This window comes from Merops nubicus, unplaced genomic scaffold (genome assembly GCF_000691845.1).
Source record: "Merops nubicus isolate BGI_N331 unplaced genomic scaffold, ASM69184v1 scaffold15881, whole genome shotgun sequence".
Classification (NCBI taxonomy): domain Eukaryota; kingdom Metazoa; phylum Chordata; class Aves; order Coraciiformes; family Meropidae; genus Merops; species Merops nubicus.
This window is the reverse complement of record NW_008586380.1, coordinates 1-14,499: the sequence shown is the minus strand read 5'-3', so window position 1 is coordinate 14,499 and position 14,499 is coordinate 1. Positions and strand designations below refer to the sequence as shown.

The following is a 14,499-nucleotide window of genomic DNA, read 5'->3' as shown; positions in this document are numbered from 1 at the left end:
ACACAGGCAGATACTTACAGACATTGATGTTGGACATCCCATCGTTGCACAGCCTGCAAGGGGAAATTGGTACCTTTTAATCACCCAACAAAACCTGCATTGAAAATACTGAGAACTCTGCTTTCATTATCAAACCATTTTCCTCTTTTATCCTTATCAGCAGATTTGGTGTCAGTAAAATATTTAAAGAGGGAAGGCATTGACAATTCCTCTTCACAATGAGGTTCTTCCAGATTGGATGTTCATTGTATTTGATGTTCAAGTATTGCACATAACAGAAATTAAACTGTAGTTCTATCCCTTGTGCTGAACAGGGTGTGCTAATTATCAGTCCTGACCGTCCAAAGGTCCCCTGCAGTGCCAGACACCATTCCTCTCCATTTTAACCAAAAGACCTGGGTTGAGATTCCACCGTTAGCATCAAAGCTCAGGCCACCCAGCACAGAGCACAACACCCCTCGCAAGCCAGAGGTCAGGTCTCACCTGCTCTCCTCTCCCTCCAGCAGCTTCCTGTACATGGCAATCTCAACGTCCAGCGCGATCTTGATGTTCAGCAGCTCCTGGTACTCCTTCAGCAAGCGAGCCAGCTCCTCCTTGTCTTTCTGCAGGGCACTTTCCAGCTCCTCCAGTTTTATCCTGGCATCCTTGAGGGCCATCTCCCCCCGCTCCTCGGCCTCAGCAATTGCTGCCTGCAGCTGCTGGTTCTGAGGAGGAAGAAAGGGAACTTCTTAGATCTCATTTTGCTACTTAGGATCAGCCCACAAATTCAAGGAGGAGAAAACAAGGAGGGGGGAAAAAAAGGAAACATCTACATGAAGTAAACAAGGGGTGACTGAAACAGAACATTTGTGCTCCACACATGGTCCCTTGTGATCCAGCTTGACGCCAGCATCCCATGAGACATCAGCCACCACCTACCTGCTTCTTCACGTTCTCAATCTCAGCCCGTAGCCTCTGGATGTTCCTGGTCAACTCCTGGATCTCGATCTTGGTGTTGCGGAGGCTGTCCCCATGCCTTCCAGCTGTGTTCTGCAGCTGCTCATACTGATGGCACCAAGGAAAAGGAAACCTTCAGTGAAGCATTCCTCATGCCTTGACAAGGCTTGTCAGCAGCTTCCTAGCTCATGTGCTGGTACAAGGACCCATCATGTTTGTCATGATGCCCAGCTCGACATAAAAGATGGTTTTCAGAATCAGTTTCTGTTTTTTAACTTTGCAATAGATTTTTGTGGCACTAATAAGCAGTCCTTGGCTTCTGAAGAGTGACTTTGGGAAGGTATTATCTAGTTAATGCACAGTTTTGGCCATCTTTATGGAGACACTTGTACTGTCCATTAAAATGAGATTCTGGACACTTTGGAAACCGTGAGTCAGATCCCTCCAAAGCAACACAATCCTCCTGAGACTTCCTTACAGGGCCTCCAGCACCATGAGCTTGAAGAGATGCCTCACAACATCATAAATTCTCTGCAGACAACTCTGTCCACCACCCAAAATTCCTTGACTGCTCCCCGACTCACCTGGCTCTGGTACCAAGCCTCAGCTTCAGCTCTGCTGCTCTGAGCTATCTGCTCGTACTGGCGCCTGACCTCCTCGATGATGCTCTCCAGATCCAGGTGCCGGTTGTTGTCCATGGACACCACCACGGACAGGTCCCGGCTGATCGTCTGCATCTGAGCCAGTTCCTACAACAGCACAGGAGTTAGCCCCACCACCTGAGGAGGGGGGAACAGGGCAGCCGCTCCAGGCAGCCTCTCCAGACCAAATCCACGGGGACACCCAATCCAACCTGGCATCTCCAGCCAGCCCAGGCAGAGCTCTTACCTCCTCATACATGCACCTCAGGAAGTTGATTTCATCCGTCAGAGCTCCCACCTTGGCTTCCAACTCTACTTTAGTCATGTAGGCACAGTCCACGTCCTACAGGGAAGATCACAGAGAATAATTTCATTTCCTCTTGGGAGTCCTTCAGGGTCATGGAAATCACAGTCTGTGCTGAGGGTGTTATTCAGTTATGCAAATTAAAACCAAGGGACTTCAAAAATCAGCCCACAGATCCTACGATCTCTACAAATTCCCATCCACGAAGGAGTCCCCTCCGAGCACAGATGAAGCCTGATCACTTTGTAGTGCCTGTGACTCACCTTCTTAAGCACCACAAACTCGTTCTCAGCAGTTGTGCGCCTGTTGATCTCTTCCTCATACCTATGGAGAGTAAAAATAGAAGCTGAGTTTCCTGAATTTTCCTGCCTAAGGCCACACTAATGAAAATAACAGAAAAAAAAAAGAAAAAGAGAAACCAACAGAATAAAATATTTAGACTGAAAAAACTATGTCTGCAGTTGCCACAGAAAGCGTGTGTGGGAAAGGTGACTACAAGCTGCTCGAGTTGCATTCTGGGTTAGACTGTTCCTGCACTTACTTGGTTTTGTAATCCTCGACGTATTGCTGCATGTTCTGCAGCTCTGACTCCAGCTGGCCCCTCTGTGACATGATCGAGTCCACCTGCCTCCTCAGGTTCTGGATGTAATTCTCAAAGATGATATCCAGGTTCTTCCTTGGCCCCGAAGGCCCTTGCTGTTGGAGGAGCTCCCACTTGGTGGAGAGGACCTTGTTCTGTTGCTCCAGGAAGCGGACCTGAAAGTCAACACATGGAGCATCCACATCACATGGGGAAGAGCAGCAGCCACCAAAGCTCCTCTTTCTCCACCTGGAAAGTTTCTCCTTTGTGTAACAATGAGAGAACCAGGTAACTCTTTTTTTTTCATTCCAGTTATTTCCTAAACTGCGAGGTCAGGAGAAGGAGGAAATTTCTAAGTCATAGTCAAGACAAAGGAGCTTTTAAATGTAGCCCCAAGTACATTCCCATCACAGGGAACCTTAAATTTCTCATCTAGATTTAAAAACCTGGATATCTGAAGACAAAGAGGGGGAAAAAAAAATTAGTGAATACTTAAACGAGAGGGTCTTTCAAAAGAGAATGGTGCAGGAGGGAAAATCTGTGCCTGAAGCTTGGATCAGTTTGGAGGCGTTGAGCCTGCTTGCAAGAGGAACGTATTAGTTAATCCTGGTGCAACAGGCTGGGCTGAAGCCCTGAAGACACAGCTTTGATCTCATGTGGAAGAGATTCTCATCTCCTCCCTAGCAGCACTTAATAAAGACTCCGATCAAGCTTCTCACCCTGCTGATATTTAGCTCAGAAAGGACATTCCTGCAGAATTAGCAAGTTCCTCCTGGTTAATTAAACACAATCCCACCCTCTCACCTTATCAATAAAAGAGGCAAATTGATTGTTAAGAGTCTTGATCTGCTCCTTCTCATGGTTTTTGACTTGCTGGATCTGGGGATCAATCTCAACATGGACTGGCTGTAGGAGGCTTGAGTCAATCTGCACTGGCTGGATTCCAGGGCCACCTCTACCAGGACCAGCAAAGACTGGCATGCCATAGCCTGGTCCGCCAAAGCCTCCCATTCCTCCACCACCCATTCCTCCACCATAACCACCCATTCCTCCACCAAAGCCGCCCATTCCTCCGCCGCCACCCATTCCTCCAAAGCCACCCATTCCTCCACCGAAGCTGCCTAGTCCTGCTCCGTAGCCTCCACCAAAGCCACCCATCCTGCCTCCGTAGCCTCCACCGCCATAGCATCCGCCCATGGAAATCCTTCCACTGCCACCTATGCTATGGAGACTCTTGCTGCTAAAGCCTCCGCAACGTCCACCACCTCCAAATCCCCTGGACACAGAGAACGAGCTGTAGCTGCTCCTGCTTCTGCCGCCACCTCCTCCAAAGCCACCACCGATGGCGGAGCAAGAGCTGTAGCCCCTTCTACTCCCGCCTCCAAAGCTCCTGCAGACAGACTGCCGAGACATGGCTGCTTCTTCCAAGTGGAGTCAAAAATCGAGAGGATAAGAAAGCTCAGTGGAGGTGTGCTGCGAGGAGGCGAGTGGAAGGAGAAGGGAAGTCAGTCCCTCTGGCTGGAGGGCAGTAGCTGCTCTCTTTTATCTGTTTGTGGAGGTGGGCTGGGTTTGCATGGGCGTGAAGGAGGAGACGGTTGCTGTCTTCATCAGTGTGGCGTGGTTTACAGATTTTCATCTTCAATTTGCCAAACACTGACCCTACCCAGAAACACACCCTATAATGCAGGAGAAAATTAAAAAAGACACAACTGTGTCTACCAAACGGTAGCACTCCATGACTAAGAGGTCTTGTGCTTCTGTGGTATAGTAACAGTCTCCCCAGGATATGCTGGTCTTTTTTTTTTCACCTTTCATGCATTGTGGTTGTTTCCCTGCTTGTGTTTATCTCTATTTTGATCTCTCACTCCAAAGCCCCATGGCAGGCAAGCGCTGTGGTTCATGCCAAGTTGTAGCACAGCTTTCACAATTCCCAAAACACACCTATGCTACACCCTTAGTCTCCTTTTTTACATGGAAAATTGCCTTTGGCTTCGAGAAGTAGTTTCTCAATCTAGAGCCAGGGCTCAGCAAATTGCATTTTGATGAGGCTCTGTGTCTTTTTGATAAATAAAACCTTACCAGAAACAGAGCAGTGGTTGGCACCGGAAATTCATTTGCTGTTGAACCAAACTCTCACTGAAAGTGAGTCCTGGAGTCCTCATGCCAAGATAATCTCAGCAGCAGTGAGAAATGTCATGAATATCACAGGTGGGAAAGACCTTTTGGATTTTCTGAAGGCGTCAAGACCATGAGAAGAGCCAAAGAAGACATCAGGAGCCCAACTGCTACGGTGGGAAGCATGGACAGATGGATGGAAAGCTCTGAGAATGGACAAAAAGAGGGAAGCATGGAAATCGTGCTGCCCACGTAATAAACCCTGCAACTATTTAAATGCAATTAGCTAGGCAGAGGATGCTGGAGAGCTCGGCTTGGCCATGGAGGCACATGGAAATGAGGAGAACAGGGCACAAGAACTTTCTCTTGAGGTTTTTCAGCTGCCTGGCTTACTTCAGTATTTATATGCAAATCTGGTTTTGGCAGATGTAGACGCTCATCAGCCACATTGAGCCCTCCTTCAAGAGCACAGGGAGGTTTCTTTCTTAAGCTTATTTAAAATAAGTCAACAGGTTTTAGGAAGGCTGAAGCTTAGCAGAATACTCTGCTCTTGATGCCAGGCTGAGGAAGGATTAACTTACGAGTTCAACTTGCAACAAGAAGACTATGACCCATCACTCATTCATCTTTTTGTCTCGCAGAAGTCTGCTTATCAGCTAAAAAATACTGTCTGGGTTTAATCCTTTTTTATTGAGAAATTCCTCTGTTTATTGGTTTGGAATTATTTAAAGCCACCTAAGAAGTTTTGAAGTTCAGAAATCTTTGTGGCTAGTGAGGCATGTAACTGTGCTGGTAACTGTCTAGCAAGGCTCCCGGAAGTTCCCACAGGACACGGGCAATTAAGTGCTTCTTGAAAAGCCACACTAGCAACTCTGGGTGTCTTCAGATGTTTAAATGTCTCTAAAAACGTTGCCCAGACACCTATTTCTCAAAGTGCCTAAGGACTCGGACCGTGGCGTAGCGTGCAGCTAAGCTGGCATCTTGCACTGAAAACACAACGGGCCGGGCACTGTCCTCCTCCCACCTCCCTCCCCAGCACCAGCGCGGATCCACGGGCACACGAGGGAGCAGAGCAGGGCACAGGTAGGGCTAAAGAAACACGTTTCATAAGAGATCACTGTGAGACCGAAGGGGTGGGGAGAACGAGGGGTTTGGTGGTTGTGCAGCGTGGTTCGAGGAGGTCCTGTTGGTCTTCAGCAAGACTTCATCTCCTACGTGCCACGGCTGGGACAAACACCTGCCCAGCCTGGGAGGTTTTGAAGCACAACCTCAAACATCATCGCAGCCACGAGCCAAAAGACTTGACAAACACCCGATCCCCTCTCGGGGCGAAGGCAGGAGCCGTCTCTCAACAGCCCTTCCCGTCTAGAGGAGACACATCGCAGGCAAGACCTGGCAGCGGGATGACGTGATCCGAAAAGCCTCGTGTTCCCAGGAGCTGTGCTCCATCAGCACAGGGCTCAGGTCCTGGCTGCCCGTGATTAGACAATGTGCTCGTTAAGCCCCAGCCAGGTTTAGGAAATCAGCCGGGGAGCTGGATCTCGACATCATCACCCGCTTCGAGCGCAGTAGGCAGCTTCAGACTGTGGGGATCTCAAACAACATCACTGTATCCAAAGTCTTAATGAAGGAAATTACCTTTAAAGGCCCTTTCCAACCTAAACTAGTCTATGATTCTATGTTTTTCTATGATTCTATGTTTTATTATGATTCTATGATTTTCTGTGATTCTAGGGTTCTATGATTTTCTATGGCTCTATGATTCTATGAAAATAAATATATGGTCCTATGAGCCTATGAAAATAAATACAGGAAAAGCTGCTCAAGCCTTGAATGCTTGGAGGAAAAGGCTGATTTCAGCACCAACACTGTCAGTCAGCATGCACTGACTTCAGGAATAATCTTCAACCACAGAAAGGGAGAATTTGTGGGGGGAAAAAAGCAAAGCAAAGCAAAGCATTTAATTCCCACACACTTCCCATAAAACATTTGACATCCAAGTGTTTTCACTGTGCTTTGGAGGAGACTTTTAAAGCAAGGGGGAAATCACGACAAAATTAAACAAAACTTATTTCAAACCACATAAAAAGTTTTTGCTCCTCCAACAAAAGGCCAAAATTGTGTCACATCTCAGTCCAGTTTTCCCCTAATTGCTGGTGCAATCACAGGAACAAAAGGCGAGGGCTTTTGGGTGTCTGTTTGCTTTAGCTCCAGTGTTTGTACACATCTAGAAGCCTTTTGCCTCCTCACCATGTTGCCCTGATGTCAGGAGTCATTTTCTGGTGGCAAGTTTACACAGCAGGAGCTAGATGGGGGTGACTCTGAGGGAAGTCGATGTCTTCATTCAACGCCATCTCAGATCCCTTTACAACCCACTGGAATATTTAACCACTGCCCAAACCACCTCCCCATCCAAGCAGCGGCACGCCCTTGCTGGCAGCGCTGGGACGTTCCCCTCCCGCTGGTAGGTTTGTGTCTCGAGCACTTGCAGGCAGGGAAGGGAGCAGGGGATGAGTGAAGTGACTCACCCCGGTCGCAGAGCGAGTCTGCGGTTGACCAGGGATGTGAATCAAGGTCTCCTGAGCAAGAGGTCAAACCACACCAGGAGGTTTTGGCTCTAAATTTACAGATCATCAAAAATATTCTACTTTTGTGGAAAGGTAGGGCTTGAGAGGAGCTTGAGATCCTACTCTTCCCATGGTCTCTGTTACCTTCTGGAGATCCCTGGCCAGTCCAGGCAGCAGTAAAAGCTGCAGGGCTGGTTCCAACGTCATGGGTACTGAGGGATTAGCTGTGAATTAGCTGGCGGGGTGATGATCACCTTTCCCTCTTCCACACCACCCCTTCTAGGATCCTCCACAAGCGCTTAGGGCTGTGCAATGTCTTTGCCATGACAGCACCAGCTGCGGGCACCACAGCGCTGGGATCACCTTAGAGGACAGGGAAGCACGGGTGGGTGCCAGTGGTCCTTTGGAGGCAGAGGTCGGTCAGAAGTGGGAATATCCCAGGTTGGCCAACATGAGCAAGGAAAGGGCTCAGGAAGAGGAGGGGGATGGGAAAGGTCTCCTAACACCAACCAAGTCTGAAAGTCTGTTCTGTTCTAATGGGGCAGCTGACTCTGTCACCCCAGGAGACCCAGCAGGACAGAGAACAGCACCCAGGTTCCACCCGGCTGCCTCCTTCTGTCCTGCCACACTGCCAGGAACGGGCTCGTTCCCACGGAGCTCATTCCAGAGCATGTGAATGTTTCACAGACACAAGCTCTCCACAGAGCCAGCCAGATCAGACCATCACCCTGAGCCTGCCCCCCCAACCACCTCACCCCTGCCAGGCTTAGAAACTACCCGAGTTTTGTCAGAGAGGGGGGTGAGAAGGAGACTGGGCTACACCTTCACTTGGATTCCTTTAAATGCAAACTTCAAAGGGCAGGAGAAAGTCGGGTAACACTTTCAGATCTCAGCAAAAGAGGAGTCTTGTTGCAACACGAAACTCTTTGGTCAGAGAGAAAACCACACAAGCTTAGTGCCTCTAGTGTTTATTAGGGTATGGCACATGCCAGAGGAGAAAGGCTGAAGCAAACAAGCACAATTGTTCCCATGACCGTGATGAAAAGGGAAACCCTGAGCAAAACGAAATGTTTTACAGCAGCTTCTAAAGACCAGGGGTGAAACTGCAGGTATCTTACTTAGAACAAAACCCAAACTGCAGCGGGGTAAGAAATGTCTTCAGCTGGGACTAGTCACCATTGGGAAATTCTTGTTTGGGAGTTCGAGCCCTGGCTGATGAGCAGCACTGATTAAAGTTGCACCACATCTGGATCCAGAACAAGATCTTGAAAGAAGTGAAGACTTCACAAGACGCCAGTTCTCCGAGCAGCACGTGGGCCTGTCCCCTGCCCCAGGATGCCTCTCACTTGGACCACGCTGCTGCATCGCCTGAGCTCAGCCCTGTTTGGGGCTCCCAGAGTAGGCAGGTCCTGCTTCCAAGTGAGTCCTCAGCACCCTGGTGACCAGCAGCTCTGCAGCACCTCGAGGGGAGCAGTGGGGAGGGGAGCTGCTCTCAAACTCTGCTGAGAACCTCGGTCATTAGCTGATCCGCTGAGCTGTATTTTCTCTTCTGTGCAGTTTCTGAAGGATGGTGCTGGTTCAAAATGAAATTGGTGGACATCACCTTGGCAATGAAGGGGTGGGGGGTGGTCATCCTGAAATCTCCTTCCTTTCTCCTTTGGGTGCCGGGGGTGGGGGACACAGGTTGCTCTCCTAGGCTCTCCGACTGGCAGACACATTGCTGGTCTTCTTCAGGACAGAGCCAGACCCCACCACCACTGAGTTGGACCCTCCACCCACAGAGCAGAATCCTGGCCCTCCAGAGCCAAATCCAGCCCCTCCTAAGCTGTAGCAGAAGCCAGCACCGCCGGTGTTACAGCTGCCTCTCCCACTTCCAGCTCCGAATCCGATTCCTCCTGCTCCTGGAAGGCACAGTCCGTTGCCGTATCCGCCTCCCACCACAGCTGCAGAGAGGAACAGAAGGCACGAGGTTACCTCTGGTGCCACCATAAAGTTTTGGAGCACCAAGCCCAGCCCGCTGTGCTCCCGTGGGAACGCTACTTACAGATGTTCACAGTGCTCTGACACTCTCCAGACATCCTACAAAGAAAAGAGACAGAGCGTCAGCTGCAGCCAGAGCATCTGGACTGGTCCAGCTCCAGGGAGCCCGGTTGGGTCCATCAGAACATGGACAAAAATCACAACAGCTACAGGGCTGTAGTCCATGGCTACAGGCAATACCATGGATATTTTGACAGAGGAGCTGCCATGTGCTGTATCCTTCCCCCTCATTTCGCAGGGTGCAGCCAAGCTCCTGCTGTGTCCCACCCACCTGCACTCCTCGCCCTCCAGCAGCTTCCTGTAGGTCGCGATCTCGATGTCCAGGGCCAGCTTGACGTTCATCAGCTCCTGGTACTCGCGGAGCTGCCGGGCCATGTCCTGCTTCGCCTTCTGCAGGGCGGCCTCCAGCTCGGTCAGTTTGGCCCTGGCATCCTTCAGGGCCACCTCCCCGCGCTGCTCGGCGTCCGCAATAGAGCTCTGCAGAGCTTCACACTGGAGGGCAAGACAGGGTGTGATGGGCAGGGGGAGCTGGCTGGAGATGGAGCCATGAGCCCAGGTCGCTTGGGCTCAGTCCTCACAAGAACAGCAGGTCCCCTCCCACTTACGATGATTGTTACCAGACTATTTGCTTTGAGGGAAGCTCTGAAGGGCATTACCAGGAGCCCACACCCATTTCTCAAAAACTGCCACCCTTACCTGTTTCTTCACGCTCTCAATCTCAGCCCGTATCCTCTGGATCGTGCGGTTGAGCTCAGAGATCTCAGTCTTTGTGCTCCTCAGGCTGTCTCCATGTTTGCCTGCCGTAGCCTGCAGCTCTTCGTACTGGAGGGCAGAAGTGAGAGGAGCACGTGAGGTCCACCTCCTCACAGCAGCTCTCCACAGCACCCCAGGCAAGCCGAGGTGAGCATGTGCACACCAGCTCCAGCCTGGCTAGATCAGTACCAGCAATATCCAGGGTCTCAGCGTGGTCTGAGCTGCCACCAGTAACTCCTCCAGCTCCCCAGACATCGGTGGTCACACCAGTGTGTGGCACACTCACCTTGCATTGGTACCAAGACTCAGCCTCCATCCGGCTCCTTTTGGCAATCTCCTCGTATTGGGCTTTGACCTCTGCAATGATGCTGTCAAGGTCCAGGTTTCGGTTATTGTCCATGGAGACAACCACAGAGGTGTCAGAAACGGTCTTCTGCATCTGGGACAGCTCCTGCAGTTCACACCAGATCTGGCTTTAGCCCCTTCATCATTTCCTTGCAGTGTCACAACCCTTCTCCACCCCAGCACCCCCTCCAGAGAGCAGCAGGACCACTTACTGCTTCGTAAAGACACTTCAAGAAGTTGATCTCATCAGCCAGAGAATCTAATTTTGCCTGAAGTTCCACCTTGTTCATATAGACTCCATCCACGTCCTGCAGCAGAAATGGGAGGTGAGAACACTCTGCACCCCATTGTCTCTCACATCTAACCTTTGGTGGGCCCCTTGGAGCTCCTCTGCCCTGGCACGTGCCCTGGGCTCCTGCTTTAGGCCTGACACTAATGAACCAGTGCTGATGGAAGCAAGACATCTCACCAGGATGGCTTAAAAAAAAGGACTTTACCTTTTTTAGGAGCACGAAGTCGTTCTCTGCAGCTGTCCTTTTGTTTATTTCCTCCTCGTACCTGTTGATCGTAACGAGGGAGATTGAATCTCTGCTTATTTTGGCTCTGGCTGCTGCTGGCACCTGGCTGGCGTTGGCCTCAGACTAATGAACGCAGCAAAAATAGACCTGACACCAGCGAGATTTATGGACAAGCAACAGCACTTCACCTCTCTAGATGAGTTCTGGGTCCTGCCACCTCCAGTGCCCTGCTGGAGAAACCCTGCGAGGAGGAGCCCTGCCTCTGCCTGAAGTGAGGCTTGGTGGCTGTGGCCACCCCAGCTCCCTCTACAAGACCCGAGGACCTTCAGGTTCCTGCCATGGGGCATTTACAGCTGCTCTTTGGGGCAGGGGACTGCTGCAGAGCGTTGAGTGGTGGAGGGGATCTCCAGAACAAAGCCAATTTTCAACCTGCAACCTCAGCAGCTCAAGGGATCTGGTTGATCCTGATGAGTCCCAGACTTGTGTTCCCACCATTTTTTGTAGCTCCTTCCTTGGTAGCATTTCTCCAGCCTTTTCTGGCTGGATAAATTAATCTAATAATTATAGCAGGAAAATAAGATCTCTTTTTTTTTTTTTAACCCCACACCATCCTTCCAAAGAGAGCTCAAAGTTGCAGATCGTGAAGGATATTATGGGAAGGGATCCATGAGGAAATTAGGGTTTAGCAACTGATCTAATTAGTTCATTAAATCATAATGTCATGGATTCTTAAGTGAGGAAGACAAACAGCAGAGGATCCTGCTTTGGTGAAAAGCATAACTCAGACAATACACACTGAGAAATACTTTGAAAAGTCACCTCCTACTGTCAAAAGTCAGTTGATGAAACCTTCCCCAAAACCTTTTACATTTTCTAATCATTGTAACTAGTGAAATATTGCAAATTCTTACAATTCTCTCGATTTTTCATCTGTTCAAAGTAAGTTTTTAATCTCTACTTTTTCACCACCAAACATGACTACACCAAAACCAACGTACTTGGTCTTGAAGTCTTCCACCATGTCTTGGAAGTTCTTCAGCTCTGACTGCAGCTGATGTTTCTCACTTGAGAGACAATCCAGCTGCTTCCTCAGCCCGCTGATGTAGGTTTCATAGAAGGGGTCGAGGTTCCTGCCTCCCGGCCCTGTGCCCCCCTGCTCCTGCAGGAGCTTCCACTTGGTCTCCAGGACTCGGTTCTGCTGCTCTAGGAACCGCACCTGAGCAAGTGCAGGAGTGGGTAGAAAAAGACTCAGACTATGCCCAAATTATGTATCTTTTTATGGATTTTTTTCCCCCATATTTTTGACATTTTTTCAATTTAATGAGTTTAACTTTGCTACCTATTCTCCTCCCAAGTAAGCAACAACTCCCGTGTCCCACTGGACGGGTGGGACCTCAGCTCTGGGGTGAGTGGGCAAAGGGGGGTGACCTTCCCTCTCCAGTATCACAGCCTCTGCACAGGAGAAACAGGGCGACCCTCGTAGCACTGGCATCTCCTCCTCTAGAACAGGAGCCACCCAGCCACCCAAAGTCCTTCAGCCCAGAGATGGACAGAGTCCACCAGCAGAAACACCACTGAGGATGCTCGGAGGTGGGTACATGGTCCCGTGGTGCAGCACCAGCATCAGGGCTTTAAGAACCAAGGATCCTATCCCTGAGTTTCTCCATAACTTTGGGCAAGTCACTTCTCCAGCCACCATCTCTCTGCCTGCAGGGGTTCATGGGGTGGCCCGGGCAGTGCCTGGCTCTCTGGGTGTTATTGGAGGGGCACCTCCCAGCAAGTGCAGCCAGCAGGAGCTGCAGTGAGCCCAGAGCCCACCCCCAGCCCCGAGCTGAAGCCTCTCTCACCTTGTCAATGAAGGAAGCAAATTTGTCGTTGAGCTGCTTCATCTCCTCCCGCTCCTGCATTCGCACCCTCTGGATCTCAGGGTCGATTTCCAGGTTGAGTGGGGCCAGCAGGCTCTGGTTGATGGTCACTTCTCTGATGCCGCCCGGTGGGCAAGGGGGAAAGCCTTGACCCCCTATCCCACCATCAAATCCTCCACCAAAGCAACCAAAGCCACCACCAAGGCCTCCGCCAAAGCCGCCTGCAGCCACACCACCGAATCCTACCCCAGCACCATAGCCTGGGCCACCAGCCCCAAAACCTCTGCAGACACCAGCACCTCCACCGAATCCTCCCAGAGAGGTACTTCTACCCCCTCCCAAGCAGTAGAGGCTCCTGCTGCTGAAGCCGCCAGCGTTGCCAGGTCCCCTGCCTCCTCCATGGGACACGGAGCTGAACGTGACCTTGTTCCTCCCTCCCAGGCAAGCAGAGCTGGAGCTGAAGCCCTTGCCAAGACCGCAGGACTGGCGAGACATGGTGATGGGTCCCCAAGAGTCAGCCCGTGAAGAGAGAAGAGCTGAGATGAAGGAAGCAAATGCAGGAGGAGGTTCGGAGGCAGGAGGAGGTCCAGAGGCAGGAGGAGGTGAGTCCTGTGGGTGCCGTGCCTGGGTGCCCCTTTTTATGTGCTCAGGGAGTTGGCAGGGTGTCAGGGGAGTGGAGATATCTCTCTTTTTTTTATCATTCTGCTCATTGTTTTAGGGCTTGGAAGGATGCCCTCCTCCCCTTGCCACCACCATGACCTGCCTCGAAACACTCCCTTGAGAGCTAAGAAAAACAAAGCTATTGTTGGTGTTGGAAGCACAACTCCAAATCAAATTCCCTCTGCTGCAACTGTCGATTTATCACAGGCCTTCCTGAGCCTCTCACGGCCCTGACAGAGCATGACAAACTCCTCGAGATGTCACACCCTCCTGGGAGACCCTTGTTTGAGGTAAATCTCTCCTGTTGAGCCTGGGTTCACTGGATTCCAACAAAAACTCGGCTCCCCAGTCACACCCTCAGCTGCACTCTGGTTCAACCTCCCGCTCAGCGGAGGGTTCACTTGGGTTGTCCAAAACTGTTTCACAACCAGAGAGCATTAGTCCTTGGCAGGGTTAGAAAATGAGATTTGTGCTGATAAAGGAGACTTAGGAACCCTTTTAAGAAGGTTTTTAAGTCACTTTCGATCACTCTGACAGGTGTATTGAGCCTGGAGGGGTGTGCAGAGCCCAAAATCTCTCGATGCTTCCCCGTGGCACGCCCTGTGCTCTACCTCAGCAGGGTCGAGGCGCCTCTGCCAGCCTGAGGAGCTCTGCCCGCGGCAGGTCCCGATCCCTCCCGGGCACTGCCAGGATCTTCCCCCAGCCGGGAGCCCCCTCCACAGCACGTGGCGCTGGGCGAAGCCGCCGCTCACCCACCATTGTTTGACAAACACACCACTTAATTGCCTAACCGCTTTTAATTTATATTTTAATGAGCAGAGGTGTCTGGAGGTGCCTTCCAACGGAGGATCCCCATTTATCCCGCCGTCAAAAAAGAAACAAAAAGCCATAAAACTTCCCCCTCTCCAAACCACAACTGCAGCTGAGGCCGTGACAATAAAAGGCAGCTCCCTAATTATCCCTGTTATTGGAGACGCTCCTGGGAGAGGTTTGGGGAACCAGTTTCAGCTCCGAACCTGTTCACCCCCAGCTTTTCTGTTCTGCAAGCATGCAAATCTGCGTCCAGGTGCCTCTCGGAGGGGAGGGAGGACTTCTCCTGAACCCTGCGGGGCGCTCGCCGAGCTGCAGGATGTCCTGCCCGAGGGGATTTGCATCGCAGGGAACAGGGAAATCCG

The 14,499-nt window shown here is 51.0% G+C and overlaps 2 protein-coding genes across 2 annotated transcripts; both read right to left on the bottom strand.

The window, feature by feature from the left end:
* Positions 1 to 18: 18 nt before the first annotated feature.
* On the bottom strand, positions 19 to 3,532 carry LOC103780936 (keratin, type II cytoskeletal 6B-like; the record flags this gene model as incomplete). Its single annotated transcript, XM_008948641.1, has 9 exons — positions 3,502 to 3,532; positions 3,266 to 3,435; positions 2,423 to 2,637; positions 2,145 to 2,205; positions 1,825 to 1,920; positions 1,521 to 1,685; positions 919 to 1,044; positions 484 to 704; positions 19 to 53 (listed from the first exon to the last, which is right to left on the bottom strand). Coding segments are annotated over exons 1-9 (1,117 nt in total), but the record flags the coding sequence as incomplete, so codon positions are not given.
* A 5,303-nt stretch (positions 3,533 to 8,835) lies between these two features.
* Positions 8,836 to 13,159, bottom strand: LOC103780935 (keratin, type II cytoskeletal 4-like). Its single transcript, XM_008948640.1, has 9 exons — positions 12,647 to 13,159; positions 11,798 to 12,015; positions 10,779 to 10,839; positions 10,494 to 10,589; positions 10,223 to 10,387; positions 9,880 to 10,005; positions 9,455 to 9,675; positions 9,188 to 9,222; positions 8,836 to 9,086 (listed from the first exon to the last, which is right to left on the bottom strand). Exons 1-9 carry the CDS (start codon positions 13,157 to 13,159, stop codon positions 8,836 to 8,838), a joined length of 1,686 nt encoding a protein of 561 aa, XP_008946888.1.
* Between the last annotated feature and the right edge of the window lie 1,340 nt (positions 13,160 to 14,499).

What these genes read in the sequence shown, in the direction of transcription:
- LOC103780935 (XM_008948640.1), bottom strand. Translation starts at nt 13,159, where the DNA reads ATGTCTCGCCAGTCCTGCGGTCTTGGCAAGGGCTTCAGCTCCAGCTCT. An exon ending in TTGCTTCCTTCATTGACAAG is followed by an intron (nt 12,016 to 12,646) that starts GTGAGAGAGGCT and finishes GCACTTGCTCAG; the next exon opens with GTGCGGTTCCTAGAGCAGCA. An exon ending in AGTCTTGGTACCAATGCAAG is followed by an intron (nt 10,006 to 10,222) that starts GTGAGTGTGCCA and finishes TCTGCCCTCCAG; the next exon opens with TACGAAGAGCTGCAGGCTAC.